The following is a 25200-nucleotide window of genomic DNA, read 5'->3' as shown; positions in this document are numbered from 1 at the left end:
CAAACCGCGTTCAATGAAAATTCAATTTTTTTCTATTTTAATTTAATTTTTTTTTATGTTTTCATATTGTTTTGATGTGTTGATGTCAAAAAAAATTTAAAAAAATATAAAAAAATTATTTTAATATATTTTTAGATTAAAAATATTTTGAAAAATAACCGTCATCACACTTTCTAAACACCCTCTCATTAGAATTTGATCATGAAAGTGTTTGACTTTCTAGTTTAACTATATATTTTTTTAAATTTAATTTTTCTATCATTTTAATATAAAAATAAAAAAAATATTATTTCAATATATCTTAAAATAAAAATATTTTAAAAAACAATACCCCACCCACTTTTAAACTTATCCCTATTATGAATTGATTTGTGGAGTTATTCGATTTTAATCAATCCAGCGTCTAAAATGGTTAAAAAAACCAGGCACAAACAAGATTTTGAATTGATAGGTGACCGACATGATGTGATAACTGTACTTTATAAATTATGATATAATCGACTGCCGTCCGATCGAACTTCTTTTGTGGCAACTCCTGATTCGTGATATTTTTCACGGCGAGTGAGCTTTCACGTGGGAGTATATGCTTTGCTCTCTGCTGTTCGTTTCTTTGTTAAAAAGCAAATTCAAAATCCAAATCATGGGATAAGTGGGTACACCATAATTTATAATCAGCGTGGGTCCACCTAATCAACGGTTGGATATCTTCCTAATCTGGGACACCATGCATACGTGTCGGTGGAGATGCTATGATTACAATCGTTTTTTTTCTCACTGAATTTAAAGCTCCTTTCTCTTTGTTTCCTTTGCTTGGAGGGAGAAAGAAGAAATGAAGCAGAGAAACTGAGTTTGGAGCAAAAGATGTTAGGTTCTTCTTCAGGTCTATTGCCAGCACCTCCTTTGTTGCCTTCTGTGGCTGAGAATTCCAAATGGGTATGCGTTTCTTTTTGTATGCTGAGATTTTTTTAGCATTTTTTACTTGTTTTTGTACGTGCGAGTGACTGGACTGCTGCTTGTTGGAATCTTTTATGGTGTCTTGATTGGTTTTTTTCTGGGTTTTTTGGAAATTGAACAGTATTTGATTTGAAAAATCATCCCTTTTTGTTATGTTTTCAAGCTGTGTAAAGATGGTGTTTTTTCTAGTGATTTATGCATAGTAATATATTTCCTGTTTCTTTGACAGGCTATAAGGTATAAAAGATGCACTGCAAAAGAGAAGCCAGTTAGACTGCCTTCTGGGGGGTCTAAGAAATTGCTTTGTCACAGCAGATTTTGTTTTCCATTAAGAATCTCAAATAATGATAGGGTATGTTTGGAAATTTGAGCATGGACATTGAATTGAATGCCTGTAAGCTTCTAATGTTTTCGTATGAGCTGGTTTCTGATGGCAACAATTCTATATAATTTTTGAAAATGTTCAGAAATGAAACAATTTTTTTGGAGAATTGGTGGCTCTTTCTCTTAATGAAGAGTAGATAATATGGTACAAAAATCTTTCTTAGGCTGTAAAACAGGAGAATTTAGTTCGGCCACCACTTGTTTCCAACATGGTTTCCTTTTAACTCTAATTTATGAGTGCAATATTCTTAAATGTCTTGACATAATGCATTTTTTTTCATTGAAAGGTTCGCCATGGTTTCGCTATATCAGCGGTTTTGACAGATGACCCAACAATGACAACCGTTGGGGATGGCATGGAAAATATCGGTCTTGTAAGCATTGATCCTGGGTTGGAATCATTTAAAGATCACTTCAGATATAGAATGAAAAGATATGTAGATCAGAAAAAGCTCATTGAAAGATACGAAGGAGGTCTTGAGGAATTTGCACTTGGTAATTTTCAGTATCATTCCTTCTGATTTCATTTTCAACATATACATAAACCTTTCTGAACTGTTGGACAATGTGTATTTGCACATTGTTCATGTGAGGTGCAGCACATTTAACTGATACTTGAAGTTTTCCTTTTAAATGTGACAATTTTGTGATCATTTTCATTAAATTCACTTTAGCACGTGATTTTTGCTTAGAATTCAAGATCAAAATGTTGAATGGAAATTTGATAAACCTATTAATCTGTTGGTTGGATCCTAGATTTATGTTCTTTTGTCTTTCTATGTTTAGCAGATTTGTTATCTTTTTCCATTTGATTACTGGTCTCTTTATCAGTGCTGAACTCTTCTGATTGCATCATGTAGGATATCAGAAATTTGGATTTAATAGAGATGAAGGAGGCATTGTCTACCGTGAGTGGGCCCCTGCAGCTCAGTGAGTGTTTTTGTTCTTTTGAGAATTTGAACTACAACTTTGTTAGTCATTGTTTGTGTAATTGGAAGCTATCTTTTGCATGGTGCAGGGAAGCACAGATTATCGGGGACTTCAATGGATGGGATGGCTCCAACCACAGGATGGAAAAGAATGAATTTGGTGTTTGGAGTATTAAAATACCTGATTCTGGTGGAAATCCAGCAATTCCTCACAATTCAAGGGTCAAGTTCCGATTCATGCAAGGTAATGGAGTTTGGGTTGATAGAATACCTGCTTGGATAAAATGTGCCACTGTGGATCCTGCAAGTTTTGGAGCACCATATGATGGTGTGTACTGGGACCCACCAACTTCAGAAAGGTACCAATTACTCGTGTTTGGCATACCCTATTATAGTTGTATGCTTAATCTATTAGATGCTATTAATCCAAATTATGGCCTGTTAGATTTTCCAATAATCATACAATTGTAGACCACCTTGATACCATCATTGAGGTCTAGACTTGTCAGAACAAGGAATCCTCTTGGTTGTTCTCTTGAATTTTCCTTCATCGAGCTATTTCTTCTATGAACATACAGGTATGAATTTAAGTTCCCGCGGCCTCCCAAACCCAATGCCCCACGCATATATGAGGCTCATGTTGGAATGAGTAGCTCAGAACCCCGTGTTAATTCCTACAGAGAATTTGCTGATAATGTTTTGCCTCGTATACGAGCAAATAACTACAACACAGTACAACTAATGGCAGTAATCGAGCATTCCTATTATGCATCGTTTGGTTATCATGTTACGAACTTTTTTGCTGTTAGCAGCAGATCTGGAAATCCTGAAGACCTCAAGTATTTAATTGATAAAGCCCATAGCTTGGGTCTACGTGTCCTGATGGATGTTGTCCACAGTCATGCAAGTAACAATGTCACTGATGGTCTCAATGGTTTTGACATTGGCCAAGGTGCTCAAGAGTCCTATTTTCACACTGGAGATCGAGGCTACCATAATTTATGGGACAGTAGACTCTTTAATTATGCTAATTGGGAAGTTCTTCGCTTTCTGTTATCCAACTTGAGATGGTGGCTTGAGGAGTTCAAATTTGATGGGTTTCGATTTGATGGAGTAACTTCCATGTTGTACCATCACCATGGAATCAACATGGCATTCACGGGAGATTATAATGAGTACTTCAGTGAGGCAACGGATGTTGATGCTGTTGTTTACTTAATGCTGGCTAATTATCTGATACATAATATCTTGCCAGATGCAACAGTGATTGCTGAAGATGTTTCTGGTATGCCTGGACTTGGTTGTCCAGTCTCTGAGGGGGGAGTTGGATTTGACTACCGCCTGGCAATGGCCATCCCTGACAAATGGATTGATTACTTGAAAAACAAGAGTGATCTAGAGTGGTCAATGAATGAAATCTCCCGGAGCTTAACTAATAGGAGATATACTGAGAAATGTGTTGCTTATGCCGAGAGCCATGACCAGGTATGATGTCTTGAACTTTCCAGTTTGTCTTCTTCTGTAATTAGACTTATTGTAGTCAGATACTTCTAGTTATATTTGTTACCCTGAATGATATCTTTCTCATTCTTGTCCACTTTTACCTTCATGTCCTTCTCAAGAAAATGGTGTCTTCATTCTGCAGTCCATTGTAGGTGACAAGACTATTGCCTTCATCCTGATGGATAAAGAAATGTATTCTGGCATGTCTTGTTTGACAGAGGCTCCACCTGCTGTTGATCGAGGGATTGCTCTTCATAAGGTATGATAATATGTCAGATCACTCTCCTCAGTTCATGCTCCAACAGTAACTTCTCTTTCTTTCTCTAAATGTGCTTTTGTCTGCCCATCCCTGTGACCTTAAACTCATTTAGGCTCAGCTCTTTGATTTTCCAAGTCAAAAACATTATATGGCTATGCTTGAGACGCTGTTTCTTGTTTTTGGCCCAGAAAACCACTGGTATAAAAATTTGTAAATTGGATCCAGCTCAATGATTAATATTATTATGTTTTCTTTGTTCTCATTATTGTAATTGTATTTTGCAGATGATACATTTTATAACTATGGCACTAGGTGGCGAGGGATACCTTAATTTTATGGGAAATGAAGTAAGCACACAAGCTCATTCTGTATTCCTGGGGCTACTGAATTGCCAGACCTAGATATCTTCTTGTATAATAAACACGGATCATGTTATTAACATTTTAAATTCTTCAACAACACAGTCTTTTAGATTATGTAAGGTTGAGCTGTATGTTCCTTTGACATTGCTTTAAAGTAAATGTGATTAAAGGCTTTACCAACAAGAGCGCATACCCCAAATAAGATATACTAATTTGCTAACATTTTAAATACCTGGAACTTTTCTTCTCTTATCTAACACTGAATTGGAGAAACTCTTTCCTTCTCTTTTGCTTAAAAATCAGGTATTCTATTTGTGTCTAATCCTTGTGTTAATTGCTACCAATGCTTCTTATAGTTTGGGCATCCTGAGTGGATTGACTTCCCCAGAGAAGGCAATGGATGGAGTTACGAAATGTGTAGACGCCAATGGAATCTTGCGGACATGGAACACTTAAGATACAAGGTTTGAGATCTCATTTTCATCAATTTTACTACCTCTTTATTAAGGTGTCCCGAGTCTTCTAATTATGGCTTTCCAGATATCAAAAACAAAATGTTGACCTTGATACTTGAAATGTCTAAATACCTCTTGGAACTTAATTTTTTTATTTATTTTTAAGTGTAAAAGTAATTCATAGACTGAGGAACATCCATATCTTTCTTGGACAAAAGCCACTACCGACAAACTTTTTCAAGAAGCATACGAGGTTACTAGATAACTGCATGAGATAAGAGAGGAGAAATGTGATAAGCTGAATGCACATAGCATGTCTCAGCTGATCTTATTATTGTCTGTCTCATTGGTTGTATGTAATCTTTTACTGTTTTCAATGTGTATTTACATCATTTTCTTTTGTGCCCCCACACTGGTTCAGTTCATGAATGCATTTGACAGAGCTATGAATTTGCTTGATGAAAAATATTCATTCCTAGCATCTACGAAGCAGATTGTGAGCAGTACAAATGAAGAAGATAAGGTACAGCTATCCTGTCTAATAGATATCTGTTTTGTGTCTTATTTAAGAGGTGCATTAACCAAGTTGAATCAGGGAGATAAGAGTTCAAAGGTGTTGCAAGGATGGGTTTTTCCAAGTCTTCTATAATAACCTGTTTCATCATTTCATTCATGAAATTGATTACCTGTTACACATTACAGGTTATTGTCTTTGAGCGTGGAGATCTGGTTTTTGTGTTCAATTTTCATCCGGAGAAAACATATGATGGGTACGTGTTTCAATTAGCAGAAGAGTTGTTTTCACATGTGTAGACTGTGGGTGTAGTTCCGTACAGAATGATTGGCAGCAGACTGCATGTATTGCGAAGTTGAAAACAGTTCCAAGATTCTGATGGTAAATTATTCAGATGTTTAACTCTCTGAGTTGTACTCTGTATGTACAGGTATAAGGTTGGGTGTGACTTGCCTGGGAAGTATAGAGTTGCACTGGACAGTGATGCCTTGGAATTTGGTGGACATGGAAGAGTAAGAAAACATGTACATGATTATTTAGAATTGACAACCAAATGGGAAAAGTAGAAGTGAATACACAAAACATCATTTTTCACTCTATCTTTAAAACATTGACTTATGGTTACACGACTGATTTTGTATCCTGTAAGTAGTGGGAAAGACCATCCTTTTTTGAAGGGTGTAGACGAGGAAAAAATTGTAAAGATAGGGAAATTGGGTCTTTGTAGGAACTAGGAACGGACTTAACACAGTATCCTCTTCATTAGTTGTTTTGATATCTTCGTGATGGTCTGTTAATTAATCTGTCAGGTGGGCCATGATGCAGACCATTTCACATCTCCTGAAGGGATACCAGGAGTACCTGAAACAAATTTCAACAATCGTCCCAACTCCTTCAAAGTACTCTCGCCAGCCCGCACATGTGTGGTGAGTTCTATTTCATTCTACTTTAGATTTACATATATGAGGTTATTATGTCTATCTGTGTTCCTTACTAGTCTCATCTGGAAAAGGGTACAAACTTGAGCAACTATAGTCATACAAGTGATCTACTTGAGCTTGACTCGAGTTGTTCTTGAACAAGTTGATACATTCTTTAGGGTTTTTGTGCTTAAAGATGAAATCTAAGAGCAGTTTTTTCTTGTTTAAATCACCCTCCTCTAAAGGTTTACTATAGAGTCGAAGAAAGCGAAGAGAGCCATGATGATGATGATGAGATGGGCTTGAATGAGATATTAGCTGCTGATGTTATACCAGAGCAAGAGGATGTTGAAGAAGCTGCCAGTCAGGCTAAGGTCGGAAAACCGCACTTGGTGGATGGTGATGGTGATGGTGATGGTAGTGGACTTAGCAAGACAGTAAACTTTGAAGTTGAAGATTTTGGGGATGATGCATCGGATGATTAAGAATCTTCATCCAACATCGGATTACACCTCTTAATTTTCACCATAAGAATAACTAGGTTTATATGAGGCTTCCTCGATCATTCTGAAGAGATTTGTATGGCTCTTGTACAGTTGTACAAGTAGGCTGCTGTAAATAAATAAGATTGCTCTTAACTACACTCGAGGCAATAAACCTGTGAAATATTCACATGTGTGTGTATATATCAAATAAATCATTGTAGTAATATCATATTTACTTTAAATCGTCTGACTCGGTTAAGGTTTTAAATCATAAATCATTGAATTAACCTGGTTAAGATCTTAAATCATTGAATTATCATATTTACTCTAATAGTCCAATGTTGTTTTAGATAAAAGAATTTTTTTTTTAAAAAAAAAAACAAAAACAATTTTGTTTGAGACAATTTTATTTTAAAAAAATTGATTAAATTTCACTTATGTTTCACTTGATCCATGTCACGTCACAAAATAACCTCCGTCAAGTCATTTGGGTTGGGTTTAATTAAATCAATATTTAAATTAAAAATAAAATAAAAAACTTGGCATGACTTTGCCAAATAACTGAATAAGTTAATTGGTTATTAGGCTAATCTAGTATAATAATTATGTTTTTGAATTCCTGACAACCTTCTTTGATGGGTCTAGCCCACCGAAGATCGACCCACGACTATGCTCAAAAGTGCCTCTACTTCAGCCCATCTTGAAGCAACCAGACCACGAACCCAGAGCTTTCCTCCGTCCCTCGATCATCACAAAGTTCACAACCTTGGACTCTTACCGGAAGACTCTTTCCCTCGTACTTCAATATTTCCTTCAAAATTTCTGAAAAATTAGGGTTCACGATCGAAACAAAAATGGAGAAGAACAACAGATACAGTATAATAGTCCCAACGTACAACGAGCGTCTCAACATTGCACTCATCGTTTATCTCATCTTTAAACATCTCCAGTAATTCCACTCCCCAATCTCTCTCTCTCTCTGATTCATTGCTTTTATTCGCGAACTGTATGCTTCGAATTTTAACCCTAGAAATGATTCAATTATTGTGTATATTGTGTTTTCATGATTGATTTAGGGATGTTGAGTTCGAAATTATCGTTGTGGATGATGGGAGTCCTGATGGTACTCAAGAAGTTGTAAAACAGTTACAGAAAGTATATGGCGAAGATCGCATTGTAAGTGTATCATAACAATAAAAAGTTTGTCCCTTTTAGACTTTTTCAATGCGGCATATTAATTCTCATCTTTGGGTTTAATTATCTCTCTTTGATTTTGATGATGATGCAGTTGTTAAGACCTAGAGCGAAGAAGCTTGGATTAGGTAAATAGCATTGTCTTTATGATTGATGATAGAAAGAAATGAAAATAATGGTTCTTGATGTGTGTTTATATTGTTAGGCACGGCTTACATTCATGGGTTGAAGCATGCGTCTGGGAATTTTGTTGTCATCATGGATGCTGATCTATCTCACCATGTAAGTATTACTTAACGGCTGTTACTTTTAGGTGGGTGTTTGCTATTTAATTCTGACTAGTAACTTTTGAGTAACTGAAGCTTCTTGGTGATAGTCTATGTTTATGGGCATCTCCTGTTAGATATTTTTTTTTCAGGAACTTCTGCATGTTTGTGTTTATCTTACTTGAAAAGCCCCGCCCCGTCCTTCCGTGGAGGAATGGAATAAAAAAATTCAAACAAAAAAGATAATATTGGCCATACCAGCTTTAGCTTTTTGTTTAGATTTTTGTGCATCATGGTTGGAATTGGAAGTGAGTATAGTAGCTTGTTCTGTTAACCTGATCCGTGAGCTTTATATTTTGCAGCCAAAGTACTTGCCAAGCTTTATCAAGTAAGAAACCTTTTCCAACGTACACTTGTATGCTCTTGCATTAGACCTTGAGTGTTGATGTCCTAAAGTTTTCTGGCATTTCCTCCCTTGATATGCCATTAGGAAGCAGTTGGAAACTGGTGCGAGCATAGTTACTGGAACTCGGTATGTTAAAGGGGGAGGTGTACACGGGTGGAATCTGATGCGCAAGCTAACTAGTAGGGGAGCTAATGTTCTTGCTCAAACACTTCTGTGGCCTGGTGTATCTGATTTGACAGGATCTTTCAGGTATATGAATTTGTTTATGGTTTTCATTCATTCAGTGTGTGATACTTGGTGAATTTATAACTGAGATTTCTTCATTCTTGAAGGCTTTATAAGAAATCAGTGCTTGAAGATATCATCAGTTCTGTGGTTAGCAAGGGATATGTCTTTCAAATGGAGATGATTGTTCGGGCGTCCAGAAAAGGCTACCAAATTGAAGAGGTAGTGTTATATTTCACATTATTGTGGTTTATCATTAAAATCAACATGCACTACCTGTGTAATCAACACTCGCGCGCACATTTCAGTTTATACAATATTGTGACTGCTCTCACCAGCTTGATTGTCTTGAGTTTCGAGATACACATTTCATGCGTGCATGGTAACACATCTTGATTTATGCTCGTCTTCTTGGTTGTGGCGTGAACAACTACATAGATCAGGAGATGCCAATGCTTACCCTGTTCCATACATGTTTCAATGCCCTGTTCATATAGTGTGTATATTCTCGTCATTATGCCTGTTGGACAATACTATTTGTTGAACAGTAAAATTCCAATTGAATTCTGAATAGTTAGGACATGGCTAGATAAACTCTAGATATTTCCAAAAGTGGTAGGGTTAACAACCTCTTTTTATTGTATTGCATAATTTCTCTGTTAACTGTTTTCCCCCTTTATACTCATCATACATTGGTTCTATTTCATGTATCGTTTTGCTGTTTGTTTTCTGTTTTGAAATTCTTAACTGCAGACTACCCTGTATCTGAAATTGCGAAGTGATCCTCAGCCTTGGTTGATTTTGGTTATGAATTTGTCACAGGTTCCAATTACCTTCGTTGATAGAGTATTTGGGAGTTCAAAGCTAGGAGGTTCTGAAATTGTTGAATATTTGAAAGGCCTTGCATATCTTCTGGTTACAACATGAGAAGCAACGCTGTTTTTATCAACATGATCGGTTTTGTAACACCTTGCTCGCGCGCACTTGCACACGATCCTTCTTAATTTTGCAAAGATTTGTTGGCTTGTTTCCTCATACAGAAATAGGTTTGGATTCAAAGTAGAATTGTTATCACATTAGCTCTTGTTTTTTGGGAGTTGTTTGATTTAAATATACACATATGCTAACTTTTTTGTCAATATTCAAGGGAAGAAATTGCCAGTATTTAACAGATTTATTGCAAGAAACTCCTTCCTTTTTTCCTTTTCGATTTATGTATGTTCCTCCGTGGTTGCTAAAATCTCGACCAGCTACCGTATTTATTCCCAAAATCCATGTCATGGTCGTGGGTATTGAGGCTCATGCTACTTTGAATTGTGATAGGAAAAATGAATTGCAACAACCAAGCACCTCATGTTGTCACTATCTTATGGTACGACTTTCGGTAGATGCTTTACCCACTTTGGAAAAAAGTCTGTCCCTGTGATTATTCTCTTGGACCATTTTGAAAAAGGAGAGTTAATGAAGTTTGTGATATTTGCAGGATACCATTATTTGGTTAACAAGTAATGCAATTTCTAAACAAATTCATTCCCCCAACCAAGTTTCTGGAGAAAAATACAGCCAGCTGATAGTAATCCTATCATCTCATGCATCAGAATTATTTACCAGAAACAAACAAACATTTCCTTGAAACAATGATACTTCATAAATAAATGAAGATCCAGTTTCCCTTACAAAGAAAATCCCCAGAGAAAATTCAAAAATCAATAAACCATCTTCAAAACCCAATTCTGACGTTCAGATTTTCCTAACCTTGCGAGCAGCAACTTTCCTTTCACCTGCAAGCACGGATTTCTCAAAGCTGTAAACAGGCAAAGGAGGTTTCTTGTTCTCCTTATTCATGCTCCTCAGCAGGTACCTTGGAGTCTCATTTCTCTCCACAAGGCAAGCATCAGATACAGATTTCCTTGCGCTCTCAAGCTTCCTTGTATACCTCCTTTTCGACGACTCAACAGTAACTCCAAGATTATAAGGAGTCTTCACGTCATCTCCTGTGTCTCCTTTCTTTCTCTTCAGCCTGTCATTTCTCCTAGCAGAATACTCCTCATAAAACCTCCCCCTCTCAAACAAAGGACTAGAATTTGCACTCAAACTTTTACCGACCCCACCATTAGTTGACTCCCCATTTCCAAATTCATCGCGAACCATCTTCGCTAGAGCACGCAATTCGCAGGATATTGAATGGTATTCGGGGCGGAGATCAGAATCTTCCGTGTCCAATTTTCGGTTTGGTTTCTGGGACTTAGTCAAAGAACCTGATACAACCAAAACGTTGGTTAAAAACCTTCTTTATCCAAGAAACAAAAACCATAAACAACAACAACGAATGATAAGCTCACCAGGAGGAGTTTGCAAAGTGGTGGATTCGGATCGAAGAACACGGCGAGGACGGATCCTGATGGGGGATTTAGCAAGTGGAGGCTTGCGATCGGTTCTCATCCTTGACATTTTGAGAGAGGTTTCTCCAAAGAAAACTGTGTATAAAGAGAGTTAAAGATGATAATGGTGTTCTTGTGATGACAGGAAATTAAAGACTGGAAAGATGGAGATGATTTGCCTTTTGATTTGAATTGTTTAAAGTAGAGGCTCCACTTTTTGTCTGATTCCTTCTCTCTGTGTTGTAGGGTTCTGTGGACTCCGTGTTTGAATTCATATAGGGGAGCGGCTCAACGGTCATATTCTTGATCTGACGGTTAAGGTATGACAATGATTTCTTTCCTTAAAATGTTCGGATTTTGCGTTTACTTACTTTTTTTGCACCAGTTGCTGCCCTGCATTTCATTGGATCATTATTTATTTTGATGTCACTCGTCAATTGGGTTTTGGGCCCACTATTTTGATATAATGAAATTGGGCTTGCGTATTTTATGGGCCAGACTGAGAGAAAAGGAAAAGGCTACGCCTGGATCCATGGGCTCCCCATGTGTTGGGGAGACCATGCAGTTTCTTATTCCAAGCAAGTCACCAGGCATCCCAAATTTTATCAAGGAGAGAATGAGAAAGCGAGCAGAAAAATAGTCCTCTTGTTTTTTTTTCCCCCACGTTGACTAGGCTTAATTTCTACACTGATGGTTGATTTTTGGCCTTCATTTTCTCTTTTTTGTGATTGCAGATATGGTTCCCTATTTCGAACCAGCCTGGTGGGTCGGCCAGTGATTGTATCATCAGATCCTGATTTCATCTATTTCCTTCTTCAACAAGAAGGAAAGTTGGTTGAAAGATGGTATATGGGTTCCTTTGCCAAGCTTCTTCTCATCAAGAAGCTGCATCAATCATTTCAAAACATGGCTCCATACACAAATAGCTCAGGAACTTAGTCTTGGCCTATTTTGGCCCTAGCCCCCCAAAGATAAGCTGCGGCCATAGTTAGAAGCTGCTACAAGCCAAGCATTGCAGGATTGGTCGAATCGACCGACCATCGAAGTGAAAAGTGCCAGTTCAACTGTAAATCATTGGAGCTTAATGTATGATAACGTTTTGAATTACAAAGCTCTAATTCTAGATAGATGGAGTGAAGCATCATAGGCACGCGCTGTTTCGATGCCTCACTACAAGACTTGTAGTAATAAACATAAATTTAGCAGTACCATCACTGTCTCACATCGACTTCTTGCAAGGACTCATGTCAATCACCTTGAATAGTCCTGGTACTGCAATTCCATAGATGTTTAAAAAGGTAATTATTTTAGAAAACGTTTGCTCTTTTTACAGGCTTCATTCGAGTCACTTGCTGTTTATGATTATGTGCAGAACCAAGAGAGGCCAATAAAACTACTAACTGGCTTGCTAGAAGAGAGACCGCGTAATCCAGAGATTCGCAAAAGGAGATTTTCTTGAAAAAATCCACGTGAAGGTATTGTAACAGTATTCAAGACCATTTGCAATTACGGCACCATGCCTTCAAGTTTACACAAAAGACATCTAGAACGTGGCTGGATGATGAAGAAACCAGACAATATGTATGGTAACATGACATCTAGATCATGACTATGGCCCAATCACTGTCCTCTGGACTGGACTGTAAGGCCACCTCCTGAGCTCATTGGCTCCTGTAAAAGATTTCCCAGCTGAATGAAATACTATCTGTTCAATTCGATGTTCAAAAACAAAAAAAGCAGACAAGGTGTATGACCCCTCCATATCTTGTTCACTAATATTCTTTCTTCTACAAAACTGATTCAAGAAATACAACTAGATACAAAATTCAACTCGAGGATCGGTCTGTTCGTAGGCTCATGTTGTAGGTTAATCCAACCTTTAATTTCTTTCAAACAAAAAGAAAAAAATGAAATGATGAATACTTAGTGTAAGAAAGACTGTTTAAAGTAATAATCAACACGAACCCATCATACATCTAGTCCATCAAAACACGTGAGCAACACGTTACAAGTCATGTCTAGCATTAGATATTAGACCTGATTTCAGAGATCGAATGTATCTTGACTACTTCAGTCCAGCTCTGAAGATAGTAGAGACCAGCTACCTTGATCCCTTCCACTCATATTGTGACACGTCAAAAGCTACAATATGAATACGTATGCGATTACGTAGCCTACCCAATCTAATCACAATAGCAATTGCTACTTCGAAGCACACAATTTGGACACAACATGCATGCAGACATACATGCCGATAATCGAGTGGTCCTACTCAAGAGAATGAGAAGCAAATAGACAGGCTAGGTTAATTAGAGAGATGGAGAAGCAAGGAAGAACGAGTAAGAGTCATGTGCTGGCCATCCTGCTCAAGGTCACATGAACCCAATGATGCAATTCATTATCTAACGAAGAGCTTCCCTGACAGAAGTTCTGAAGGCTGATAATGGACACTCGAAAGATAAAACAATTAAATAGAACTCAACTTTTGAGTAAGAGCCCGTTAAACTTGATCCTCCACTAGTAAGTGAATTTCTTCTCTCTTTTTGTTTATTAATTATTTTTTTATTAATAAAAAAATAATCCTTTGCACGCAATAGATGTGTTAAATAAATTAAATTAATGCACAAGAATGTGCAGTGGTGGTGCACGAAAATTTGACAAGAGATAGAAAAAAAAAATAACGATACCTTATATTGTTAGTGAATGTTACTATCATGGTAGATTTTATGATTACCATTCAAGAAAATAAATATAAAAAAATCTACAAATTATAATTTTTTTAACTAAAATTTTAAGAGATAATTTTTAATGAAACCCGTATAAAACTATATTATATGTTAATTAAGTAAATAAATTTAAAATTATAGCTATAACAAAATCTTCTTGTTTTTTTCCAGTGGCAACGTTGTTTGTGTCCAAGCAGCAGTAAAAGAAGTGCTAGTTAGTGCGTTGCCCGCCACGAGTTATAATTAAGGTGGACAGGCTCGGTCTGATTCTGATAATAAAAGAAACACCAAAAACCAAGGGAGAAAGTGATAATTTTGGAGTAAGAAATGGAGGGCATGGTCAAGTGCTCAGCTAACTACGTCCCTTTGACTCCAATCAGCTTTCTTGAACGCTCAGCCATTGTTTACAGAGACAGAGTTTCTGTTGCCTATGGTGACATCAAGTACACGTGGAAGGAGATTCATGAGAGGTGCGTCAGACTCGCTTCTGCTCTTGCCCATCTCGGAATTTCCCCTGGTGATGTGGTAACTACTAGCTGCTACTCTGTTTCTATCTTCTTTTATTTTTTTCTCTCGTTTTAAAGCGTTTTTGTTCTGATTTGCTGACAATTTTTGGATTTGTATCTCAAAATATTGGAAAATTTATAATTTTTTTCTTTTTGAAATGGAAATTCGAGGCATGAAATTGGCTTCTGGTTGAATTTTATGTTTAATTTAATCTGAATTAATTGTTAAACTTGATAGAATTTGTCTATTTTGCCATTTGTGATTCACCATGATTTTTGTTTGGATGTATATATTTGGCCCAGAACTTGAATAAATCGCGGCTGCTTGTCAATGTCTACCACCTTACAGAATGCCAGAGATCATGATTGATAAGGGAAGAAAGGGATAATTTTTTTGTTTCAACATCTAATTCGGTGAATGCTAAATGAAGAATTTTAGACATGCATAGCTTACACTGCTCTTTAATGGACCACATAGGATTCCCTTTCTGGGTTCACTTTGATACAAGAAGTTGCCATGATGTATCCAGGGTTTGTTTCACCAGATGGTTGCTAGTGTTTGGTCTAAAACCCAATAGAACAATTCAACATTTGATACTTAAATTATGGGAATTTCAAGAGACTTGGGATATTGTCTTGAAATAATATATCCTCTTCGATGGTAAAAAAGTGGTGCGTTTCTGCAAAAGAAATTACATTACTTGTTCTTGTATGTTTCTTCTTAATCTATTCAAGGTTATTAGTTTCTTTAATCTCTGCACATTAATGAAAATAATGTAAATATCTGCCAAACATTAATGTCTAGAAATCTGAGCAGGTTGCTGCATTGGCCCCAAATATTCCAGCAATGTATGAGCTACATTTCGGTGTTCCGATGGCTGGGGCAGTTTTGTGTACACTTAATGTGCGCCATGATTCTTCAATGGTGTCTGTCTTGTTGAAACACTCAGAGGCTAAACTTATTTTTGTAGACTACCAATGTCTCCCAATTGCTCAAGGAGCACTCGAGATTCTCTCAGAGAGAAAAACCAAGCTGCCACTTCTTGTCTTAATCCCAGAGTGTGGTCAGCCGGCTGCCATTTCCTCCCCTAGAATTTTGGAATATGAGAGTCTTTTGGAAAAGGGAAAATTGGACTTTGAAGTTAGACGGCCACGAGATGAATGGGATCCCATTTCGCTTAATTATACTTCAGGCACTACATCAAGTCCAAAAGGTGTTATTTATAGCCATAGAGGAGCTTATCTTAATTCTCTTGCTGCTGCTCTTCTAAATGACATGAGTGCAATGCCTGTATATCTATGGTGCGTCCCCATGTTTCATTGCAATGGTTGGTGTCTTACTTGGGCTGTGGCTGCACAGGGTGGTACGAATGTTTGCCAGAGATATGTCACTGCAAGAGACATATTTGAAAATATTGCTCAGCACAAGGTTACTCACATGAGTGGTGCACCAACAGTTCTGAACATGATAATAAATGCATCAGCTAGTGAAAAAAGGCCTCTTCCAGGAAAAGTGGCGGTCATGACAGGAGGTGCACCCCCACCATCTCATGTGCTATTCAAGATGGAAGAATTAGGATTTCATGTGACTCACTCATATGGTTTGACAGAAACCTATGGTCCTGGCACAGTTTGCGCATGGAAACCTGAATGGGCTTCCCTAACTCCAGAAGCTCAAGCAAAGATCAAGTCCCGTCAAGGGGTGCAACATCTTGGGTTGGAGGAACTTGATATAAAAGATCCTGTTACCATGAAGAGTGTACCAGCAGATGCAAAAACCATGGGTGAGGTTATGTTTAGAGGCAATACTGTGATGAATGGATATTTGAAAAATTTGGAAGCAACAAAAGATGCATTCAGTGGTGGATGGTTTAGGAGTGGAGATTTAGGGGTGAAACATCCTGATGGTTACATAGAGCTAAAGGATCGATCAAAGGACATTATAATCTCCGGGGGCGAAAACATCAGCTCAATTGAGGTGGAGTCTGCACTTTTTAGTCATCCTGCAGTTCTGGAAGCAGCTATAGTAGGAAGACCTGATGATTACTGGGGAGAAACACCTTGTGCATTTGTGAAGTTGAAGGAAGGATGCAATGCCAACGCAGAAGAACTTATCAAATTTTGTAGAGATCACTTGCCCCACTACATGACACCTCGAACTGTTGTGTTTCAGGAATTGCCAAAGACTTCAACTGGGAAGGTGCAAAAATATGTCCTGAAGGAGAAGGCAAAGGCCATGGGAAGCATTTCAAAGGGAAACACTACTAGTAAACTGTAAATCAACATTGAATTGAAAGATAAAACCGATTCGTGTTCGTATATTTAAAAATATTGAATATGGTTGTCAATCTAAATAAAATTTCTCTGCTTCCAATACGAACAGTTAATGCAATATGTATTTTATTTTATTAATAACAGACCAGATGTATAAGCACAGCAAGAACATGAAAGGAAAACTTTCCTCTCTGAGCATGATGCCTCGAGCCTCGAGTGTAGTGTTTGGGCTTGTGGACCAATCCAGTGATAAGAGCTTGCTTGGAACAGGTAAATCGCTGAAGCCCATGATAGTACTGAGGTGCCATTGCTGGGACCATCAAAAAGAAAGAAGCAACGTGGACATGGAAGGCTGGCTGTGGTTGATAAGATGATAAATGGATTTGCTTTACTGCTATATCATGTGAGGTTTGGATGCAAAAGAAGATCGTGTGCCAGTGATGCGTGGAAGATGTTTTTATAAAAAGGTTTTACTTGGTTTTTAATGATTTTGTCATCATCTTATAAAATATCAAACGCTTCAACCATAATCTAAAAGCATTACAGATGAGGTTCGGATTTTTCCCCATGAGATTGTGGATGAAGGCTTATATAATAATCGGATAATCTTCGGTAATCTTATTAATTTTTCCTAGTCAAAATAGTTGGTGCGTGAATCCCTGCAAAATATCTTATTTTATAATTTTAAGAAATTTTAAATACTTAAATAAGTATTGTTTGAGAAAAAATTCAATTATATTGTAGAAAAGAATTCTAAGAATAAATATGCAACAAAAAATTAAAAAAAAATTGAACCCTCCTTGAAAAATTTTCACAATCACTTTTATAATCAAATGAAATCGTTTTTTTTTTTGAAGGAAAATGATCAAAGTGTAATTAAAATATTTTTAACTCGTGAGAATTAATAAATTTTGACTAGTCAATGAATAAAATATCTTTGATTTATAGTCTAATCATGAAATCCAAGATTCTTGAAGTAAAAAAAACCATGAGCTCAACGCCTAACTGAAATTAGAAATGTTGGCTCTAATAGTTCGTCGGACCTATATATGTCTGGACTCAACGCTTGGTTAAGTCTAGGAATAATGGGTCAGGCAACTTATCGGACTCGTGTATATATATACATATATCTAGGCTCAGCACTTAGCTAAGTCGAAAAATAATAAATCTGATAACTTATCAAATTCATATATGCATGGTCTTAGTGCTCGGCTAAACCTGAAAATATTGAATTATCTTTCTATTTTTCATCATTTTTTGAAAAAAATCGAGGTAAAAACAAAATAGGCGGATGTTTCACTTGTCAAACAAAGTAAAAAAAAAAATCTCGTCAATATAACAATCCGAATATAGATGAATCTATGGTCGGAAATGTAAAAACCGGTATTGAATTTGAAATTATCGTAACTATTAAGAACCATGGAAAAAAGGTTGACAGATAGTTGTTTCCAGCAGCCTGTCTCGTGTCGCCTTTTCTCTTGTATTAAATCATCCACGAGGTTCTCTTTAATATCGTACATAAAAGGTTGCTATTTCAAGGAGAAGAGGAAAAGGGAAAAGAAACTCCAAATTGCTGATCCATGATTACAAGAGTCGTGCTTTAATGATCAATTCAAGTTGAGTTTAATCAATGAATTTCAGGTGCTTAGCTCCTTCAATCAAGTAAAATTAAACAATTCACCAGAAAGGAAAAGAGGACAGGTGCTTACCACGTCATAGCATTTAGTTATCAGTTTGCATGGGAAATGATGAATTTCAGGGTCCATTATAATAGTGATTCCTGCCTGCAGAAGTTGGGACCAAAAAATGGAGAAGAAGATTGCCATCATCGGTGCCGGAATCAGTGGCTTACTTGCATGCAAACACATACTGGAGAAGGGTTTTAGCCCTATTGTGTTTGAAGCAAGGAGTGGCATAGGTGGAGTCTGGTCTCAAACCATAGAGTCTACAAAGCTACAAATACCTAAAAAAATGTACCAGTTTTCAGATTTTGCTTGGCCACCTTCAGTTACAGAGACTTTCCCTGATGACGAACAAGTACTGGAGTACATTAAAGCCTATGCTGTTCACTTTAACATCCTTCCTAGGATCAGATTTAACTGCAAAGTGACTTGCATAGACTATGTAGTACCAGGTAATGAGGATTTCCCATCTTGGGATTTGTGGGGTGGCACTGGTTGGCCTTTTTCTCCTACTGGAAGATGGAATGTCACTGTACAGGATGCCAGGGATCCCACTGCACCAGTTGAGGTAATCAAGATCTTTTTGCTTATTTCATTCTAAGCCACTGATTTACTGTTTATGATTTGCTCCCTTCAAGTGTTACTGTGTTAACTAGTATTCTTTATTTAGTTTCTTTTCATGTTTAATTAAGTCTAAGATTGGCATAATTTGGATCTGGATTATTCAGTTCAACAACTTAAGCACGTCAGAACACAAAGATGGAATCCAGAGTAAAGCTTTACTGCAAATTTAGGGACAAGATTAAACCATTAGAGATGTTAAATTGGTGGAGAAAATTGTTGGGATGTCTGGACTAAGCAATCTTTTTGTATGATCTTCTTATTCCAGGTTTACCAACTGGATTTTGTGATCCTTTGCATTGGAAAGTACAGTGACCTGCCTAACATACCAGATTTTCCCTTGAACAGTGGGCCTGAAGTGTTTAACGGGAAGGTCTTACACTCTATGGATTATGCTGCAATGGCTAATGATTGTGCTGCTGAGTTGGTTACAAACAAACGGGTTACTATTATCGGCTTTCAGAAATCAGCAGTGGACATAGCAACAGAAGTTGCAGACAGAAATGGTAAGTGGCATTTCCTATCTCGGGAAACTTTTGATGGATTGAGACATGTTTTGAGACTTTTCCGTCTCTGCCGAAAATTTCTTATTATCAGTCAAGGTTTGTGAAGTCTTCAATTAATAGGTATGGTAATTGATGAGCATGGTATAATGTATATAGCAACAGATTGTCTAGTTGTACTATATTAGGCTGTTGGTTAGGTTTTTTGAAAAATGACAACAAATAGATTACAAGGGAAATAAATGATCTCTTTTCTTTCTTCTTCTTGATCATGACTGAATCGAAATCTTAACCCCTTTCTTCATTCAGATGCTGTCACTGACTCGGTTCTAGTGTTTCACATCATGAGATTCTTACTGAATTGTATATTTTGTTCTGATTCATTAGGTGTAGATCACCCATGCACACTGATATTCAGAACTGTCCATTGGATAGTTCCTGACTACTTTATCGCACTCACCTTCAAAAGCTTAAATCGCTTCACGGAGTTTATGGTTCACAAGCCTGATCAAGGATTTTTCATTTGGCTCTTAGTCATTTTGCTTTCACCTCTGGTAACCACTCATAGTGCCTCCTGTGATAGTTACATGCAGCCTGTCATCCAATTGACGCCCTATGTGTGGTTTCAGCTGTGGATATTTTCAAAATTAGTGGAGGCCTATCTCAAGAGGAAGCAACCATTGAAGAAATACAATATGGTCCCAGAACATGGCTTCCTCAAACAGATATCTTCATGCATGTTCACAGTGTTGCCGGCCAATTTTTATGACAAGGTCGAAGAAGGAAGCCTCGTCCTGAAGAAGTCGCAGAGTTTTAACTTTTGCAAAAATGGTTTGGTTATAGATAGCGAGGAGACCCCTATAGCAACAGATATTGTTATCTTTGCAACCGGATACAAAAGTGATGAAAAGCTCAAGAACATTTTCAAATCAAGCTACTTTCAGAAATGCATCACTGAGTCACTAGCTCCCTTCTACAGGTACTGGTGGTGCACTTGCTCTTTTGGTGTTTGCAAAGTCCTCAATCCTACTGACTTATGACATTGATTTTTTTTTAATCTTTCAGGGAATGCATACATCCCCAGATCCCACAACTGGCAATACTTGGATACGCGGATAGTCCTGCATTCTTGTATACAACAGAAATGAAAAGCAAGTGGCTAGCCCATTTTCTTGCTGGAAAATTTAAGTTACCAACCATAGGAGAGATGGAAGCTGATATGAAAAAATGGGAAAAATGCATGAAGTATTATGCGAATGAGAGCTACAAAAGATCATGCATTAGCGTGTTGCTGCAAATCTATTGCAATGATCAGATCTGTAAGGACATGGGGTTTAATCCAAGAAGGAAAAAGTGGCTTCTAGCTGAGCTATTTGCTCCTTATTGTCCTGATGATTACAAATACCTATGTTGGCAGATGTAGATGACTGAAACATCAAAGTTAGTGTACTTTTGACAGACTGAAACATCAAAGAGGGTTTAAAACCTGAGAAATTATAAGAATTCTTCAATGTTTTCCCTGAATTCAATCCAAGTTCCCTTGTTAGAAAACAGCAAAGGTTACTCAAACAGAACTTATTATCCACACCTTATGAAAACGAAACAATATTGTCAAATCCAATAATTGAAAAGCTTTCTTGTCCTTGTAATTTTGTTACTTAACAATCTAGAACGCTGCAATGGCATCTTTATGAGTTCAAACAAGAGTATCAGATGCTTTTGTTCTCAACAGGTTATTAAAAATTAGAAACAGAGTTTTTGAGTGATCTAAGAATACATGTCAAAAGTTTAAGGCAGTGCTTATTCTGAGGTGAACCTCGTATTGTAAACTTATCAACCAGAATATTTGCTTACTTGATCTTTGGACAAGAAAGGCTGCATTTGTCATAAAACCTTGTAAAAGACCAAAAGCAAAAGCTTTATAGTTTGAAGGTGACAGTCTCTCAGAATATTAAAGAGTAAAAAAGCTTTCAAGAGTCTTGGAGCAGTGGTGGTTCGGCAAGGATAGATAAGTGGTAACTCACATTGTGATCCACGCTGCTTCATTAATTAAAGAAAAACATGGTTTTGAGTTTTAAACAGCAATCTCCATCATGCTTGTAATTTTTTTATCAGCAATAGATTAAAGAAAACCTTCAAGTGGTAAGATTTATAGGGATCAGATTTTTAAGTATGCTTATGCAATTAATAGTTTGTAGCTATTTGTTTTGTCATATCTGCTTACAAAATTTGACTTGCAGGCATTGTAAGGGTTGGAAAGAGTCAATGGCATGAGAAGAATCTTGGACATATCAACTCTTCGTGATGTAGCGGATTTGAAGAGTCTGGTAGTTCTGGATGGATATTTTACCCGACTATCATGCAGAAAGTCTAGTAAACTCGTTTTTGGATTTGTAAGATAGAATTAAACAGGAAAAAAAAGCATGAACAACTTGAAATAAAAAAGTTAAAATTTCCTATTTGATTGTTTAATTATACTCAAGTTTTGCTAGATAATTCTACAGATTGTGTTCTATAGTAGGTCTGATTGGCCGTAACCTATTGAGCACTAGAAGAACTTTAAATTAGGCTTGGAAGGTGTTGTTTGACTAATTATGAATTTTTCCTTCTTTTTTCAAATTTTCAACTAGATTTCGAATTGTCTGTTGTGTTTTCGTATTTTTTTTCCCCCTTGTAAAGGACTGTCGATTTCTGGCTGTTTTAAAACTCTTAGAGAAAGATAGATAATTATTGAGAGCGAATCAGGTTCTTGTGTAAAAACCTTTTTTGACAACAATTTTGTCTTTCTTTGCTGGTTGTATTCTTACATTTTGTTTTCCGCCTACGTCACTTTGCCACTTCTTTTCGTGGTTTGTTTGGATTTATGTATAATACTCTCTGAGGTATAAAACATGTTGATGCTACGCTAGATCCCTCTGCCAACTTGAAAGGAAGCTAAAAACAAGGAAAATGGAAGTTCAAATCATCTCCAAACAAAATGTAAAGCCATCTTCTCCAACACCTTCACCCCTAAGAAATTTCAAGCTGTCCCTTTTGGACCAGCTTGTTACTGTTCCATATGCACCAATTCTCTTGTTCTATCCTGTGAATAAAAAGGTAAGTACTGGCGATCTTGATGTCCCCAAAAGACTAGAGTTGCTTAAAAATTCTCTATCAGAGACCTTAACTCACTTCTATCCACTTGCTGGAAAGATCAAAGATGAGCTTTCCATTGATTGCAACGATGAAGGAGCCTATTATGTGGAGACACAAGTAAACTGTCATCTCAGTGAATTCCTTAGGCAGCCTGACCTCCTGTTAGCTAATCAGTTCTTTCCCTGTGAGCTCCTTCCGACGGAATCAACAGCAGTCACATACGTTGCTAATTTTCAAGTAAATGTTTTCGAATGTGGTGGTATTGTTATTGGCATGTGCATATCTCATCGGGTCGTAGATGGTGCTGCATTGAGCACCTTTCTCAAGGCATGGTCTGCCACAGCCAAAGGTAGCAAGGAAGCAATTATATATCCTGAATTCATTGCCAGTTCTCTCTTCCCTGCAAATGATCTTTGGCTTAGAGACTCGGCGATTGTTATGTTTGGTTCCTTGCTCAAAAAGGGCCAGTGCATGACCAAGAGATTTGTGTTTGACGCCTCAGCAATTTCCAACCTCAAGGCCCAAGCAGCAAGCTTAGGAGTGAAATGCCCCACTTAGGAGTGAAATGCCCCACTCGCGTCGAGGTGGTCTCTTCTTTCCTATGGAAGTGCCTTATGGCTGCCTCAGAAGAATGGCGAGGATCCCAAAGGCCTTCTTTACTAACACACTATGTGAATCTACGAAGAAAAATGGAACCGAAGTTGTCGGATAATTCCATGGGAAATTTTCTGTGGTTAGCAGCTGCAAAATACAGGAACAAGTCCAAGCCTGGATTAAAAGACTTGGTTGGTGAGGTGAGGAAAGCAATATCAAAATTTGATTCTGATTTTGTTGAGCATATAAAAGGTGATAAAGGCAATGCTCTAATGGATGAAACACTCAAAGGTATAGGTGCATTTGGCTCCGGGGATGGAGTAGACTACCTTGGTTTTTCCAGTTGGTGTAAATTTGGATTCTATGATATTGATTTTGGATGGGGCAAGCCTGTTTGGGTCAGCAGTTTCGGTTTGTCGTGTTCACCTACCATGAACCTTGTCTTTTTGGTTGACACAAGGTGTGATGGCATAGAAGCTTTTGTGACCTTGGATGAAAAGGACATGACTATTTTAGAAGGCAATCCAGAGCTCCTCAAATCTGCATCTTTGAACCCAAGTCCTTTGGACATCGATAAATCAGTGCCGTGTACATGAGAGTTGAGTTACTGGCACTGATGCAGGCAACAATTTTTCCTAAGCAGTGACACAATTGTTGCTAGCATTCTTACTGCAGTTTGATACGCGACATGATTGCTCAGAAATAAATCATCTTAAGCTGCGTTCAAGGCCCTTATGTCCTCTATCACTGCAGGTTTTGAAATGTAAACTCGTAGAAGAAGGCTCTTGTAATTTCTCCACCACTTTTTTCCTGCTTTCCTGGCTTCTGTTAGCATTACTTCTGCATCATGAGCCAATTTATGACAATAATTATTCGAGTTTGATACGCGACATTTCTCAACCATCTCTGTTTTTTCTGCTTCAAGATAGGAATCAAATGTTACATTAAAGTTGGTAGGGTTGCTTCAGCAAGGATAGATTAAAGAAATCGCTTAACGTTGATGTTTCAACAGAAATCACTGTAGTATGTTTGTCCACTTTTTTCCCTGCCGGATTAAAGAAACTTCTTAGAGCTAAGATTATAGGAATCAACTCGTATAGAATATTAAATTAACACGAGCTATCAATTTTCTTTCCTTCCAGTTTTGATAGATTAATTTTCATCTCCCCTTCTTTATCAGTCGAATAACTAGATGGATTATAGGCATGCACTTGCAGATCTATTTTTATATTGCTTAGAATTAGAAGTCAGAAGTTTCAAACACAGGAGGCGCAGGGAGGTCCCTTTCATGGACGGCCGTGAGGCCATGCGAGCCGGAGTTATAATATTTTATCGGCTGAACTATCAACGACGAATAAGGCTATGCTTTCTTGGGAAATTATTAAATAGAGAGATTGTGAGTTGTTGGTGCAAGCACTTGTCTTTTGGGCTACAGTAAACCTTTCTCTCATTTTTTTGGAACATATTAATTTTATAATACAGAATATATTAAAAATATTGCGAAAAATAAAAATAGGATGTCACCTAAATCTAGCCGTGTTTATAACATTACTTGTTAAATTAGATTTTATGCCCGCACGATTTATTGGTGTGATTATTTGTAAGAACTTAAAAGATTCAACACCTTAAATATTAAGAACGACCTTCGTCAATCTGTTTTAATTTTTTAATCATGTATCTGAATTATAGGTTTTATAGGATTTAATAATTTTTTTATATATATAAATATTTTTATTTAATTATATAATAAAAATAACAAAAAATAGACGCTTATAAAATCAAGTATTAACTCAATAACAATATTTTTTTAGACCACGATAAATTAAAAACAAACTGAAACAAATTATGAAACTCAATTTTTAATTAATTTAATGTTGGATGATGAATTTTTAAAAAAAATAGAGAAATAATTTAAATTAACC

At 37.0% G+C, this 25200-nt stretch overlaps 5 protein-coding genes, 1 long non-coding RNA gene and 1 pseudogene across 8 annotated transcripts; 6 read left to right on the top strand and 1 right to left on the bottom strand.

Annotated features, from left to right (window-relative positions):
• The first annotated feature begins 439 nt into the window (after positions 1 to 439).
• On the top strand, positions 440 to 7007 carry LOC7494695 (1,4-alpha-glucan-branching enzyme 1, chloroplastic/amyloplastic). Of its 2 annotated transcripts, XM_002307753.4 has the most exons (14): positions 440 to 933; positions 1184 to 1306; positions 1626 to 1833; positions 2199 to 2268; positions 2357 to 2626; positions 2846 to 3752; positions 3913 to 4029; positions 4314 to 4376; positions 4748 to 4855; positions 5268 to 5369; positions 5549 to 5616; positions 5791 to 5872; positions 6170 to 6286; positions 6526 to 7007. In XM_002307753.4, the coding sequence occupies exons 1-14, from the start codon at positions 862 to 864 to the stop codon at positions 6763 to 6765; spliced, it is 2547 nt and encodes an 848-aa protein (XP_002307789.4). In that variant the 5' UTR covers positions 440 to 861; the 3' UTR covers positions 6766 to 7007. The 2 variants fall into 2 exon arrangements, with proteins under 2 accessions (XP_002307789.4, XP_024457313.2); XM_024601545.2 differs by lacking the exon at positions 1184 to 1306 and having other exon boundaries at positions 536 to 933.
• Positions 7008 to 7407: 400 nt separating this feature from the next.
• Positions 7408 to 10027, top strand: LOC7485637 (dolichol-phosphate mannosyltransferase subunit 1). The gene is made up of 8 exons (XM_002307752.4): positions 7408 to 7714; positions 7842 to 7941; positions 8054 to 8087; positions 8165 to 8241; positions 8588 to 8613; positions 8716 to 8880; positions 8964 to 9078; positions 9679 to 10027. Exons 1-8 carry the CDS (start codon positions 7620 to 7622, stop codon positions 9781 to 9783), a joined length of 717 nt encoding a protein of 238 aa, XP_002307788.1. The 5' UTR covers positions 7408 to 7619; the 3' UTR covers positions 9784 to 10027.
• Positions 10028 to 10314: 287 nt separating this feature from the next.
• LOC7494694 (uncharacterized) lies at positions 10315 to 11465 on the bottom strand. The gene is made up of 2 exons (XM_002306938.4): positions 11199 to 11465; positions 10315 to 11114 (listed from the first exon to the last, which is right to left on the bottom strand). Exons 1-2 carry the CDS (start codon positions 11305 to 11307, stop codon positions 10597 to 10599), a joined length of 627 nt encoding a protein of 208 aa, XP_002306974.2. The 5' UTR covers positions 11308 to 11465; the 3' UTR covers positions 10315 to 10596.
• A 308-nt stretch (positions 11466 to 11773) lies between these two features.
• On the top strand, positions 11774 to 12955 carry LOC127905339 (uncharacterized). The gene is made up of 2 exons (XR_008059240.1): positions 11774 to 12535; positions 12610 to 12955. It is a non-coding gene; the product is annotated as an uncharacterized LOC127905339 (long non-coding RNA).
• Positions 12956 to 13525: 570 nt separating this feature from the next.
• Positions 13526 to 16849, top strand: LOC7494693 (butanoate--CoA ligase AAE1). The gene is made up of 3 exons (XM_002307751.4): positions 13526 to 13757; positions 14135 to 14488; positions 15287 to 16849. The coding sequence occupies exons 2-3, from the start codon at positions 14291 to 14293 to the stop codon at positions 16745 to 16747; spliced, it is 1659 nt and encodes a 552-aa protein (XP_002307787.2). The 5' UTR covers positions 13526 to 13757; positions 14135 to 14290; the 3' UTR covers positions 16748 to 16849.
• A 1286-nt stretch (positions 16850 to 18135) lies between these two features.
• LOC7494692 (probable flavin-containing monooxygenase 1) lies at positions 18136 to 24174 on the top strand. Of its 2 annotated transcripts, none has more exons than XM_052452802.1 (5): positions 18136 to 18444; positions 18534 to 18993; positions 19315 to 19552; positions 19937 to 20528; positions 20615 to 24174. In XM_052452802.1, exons 2-5 carry the CDS (start codon positions 18550 to 18552, stop codon positions 20970 to 20972), a joined length of 1632 nt encoding a protein of 543 aa, XP_052308762.1. In that variant the 5' UTR covers positions 18136 to 18444; positions 18534 to 18549; the 3' UTR covers positions 20973 to 24174. The 2 variants fall into 2 exon arrangements, with proteins under 2 accessions (XP_052308762.1, XP_052308763.1); XM_052452803.1 differs by having other exon boundaries at positions 18139 to 18993; positions 19937 to 20103; positions 20179 to 20528.
• LOC7485636 (stemmadenine O-acetyltransferase-like) lies at positions 22499 to 24174 on the top strand (annotated as a pseudogene).
• Positions 24175 to 25200: the final 1026 nt, after the last annotated feature.

Source organism: Populus trichocarpa, chromosome 5 (genome assembly GCF_000002775.5).
Source record: "Populus trichocarpa isolate Nisqually-1 chromosome 5, P.trichocarpa_v4.1, whole genome shotgun sequence".
Taxonomy (NCBI): domain Eukaryota; kingdom Viridiplantae; phylum Streptophyta; class Magnoliopsida; order Malpighiales; family Salicaceae; genus Populus; species Populus trichocarpa.
The sequence above is the reverse complement of the archived record's forward strand: the minus strand, read 5'-3'. Positions and strand labels throughout refer to the sequence as shown.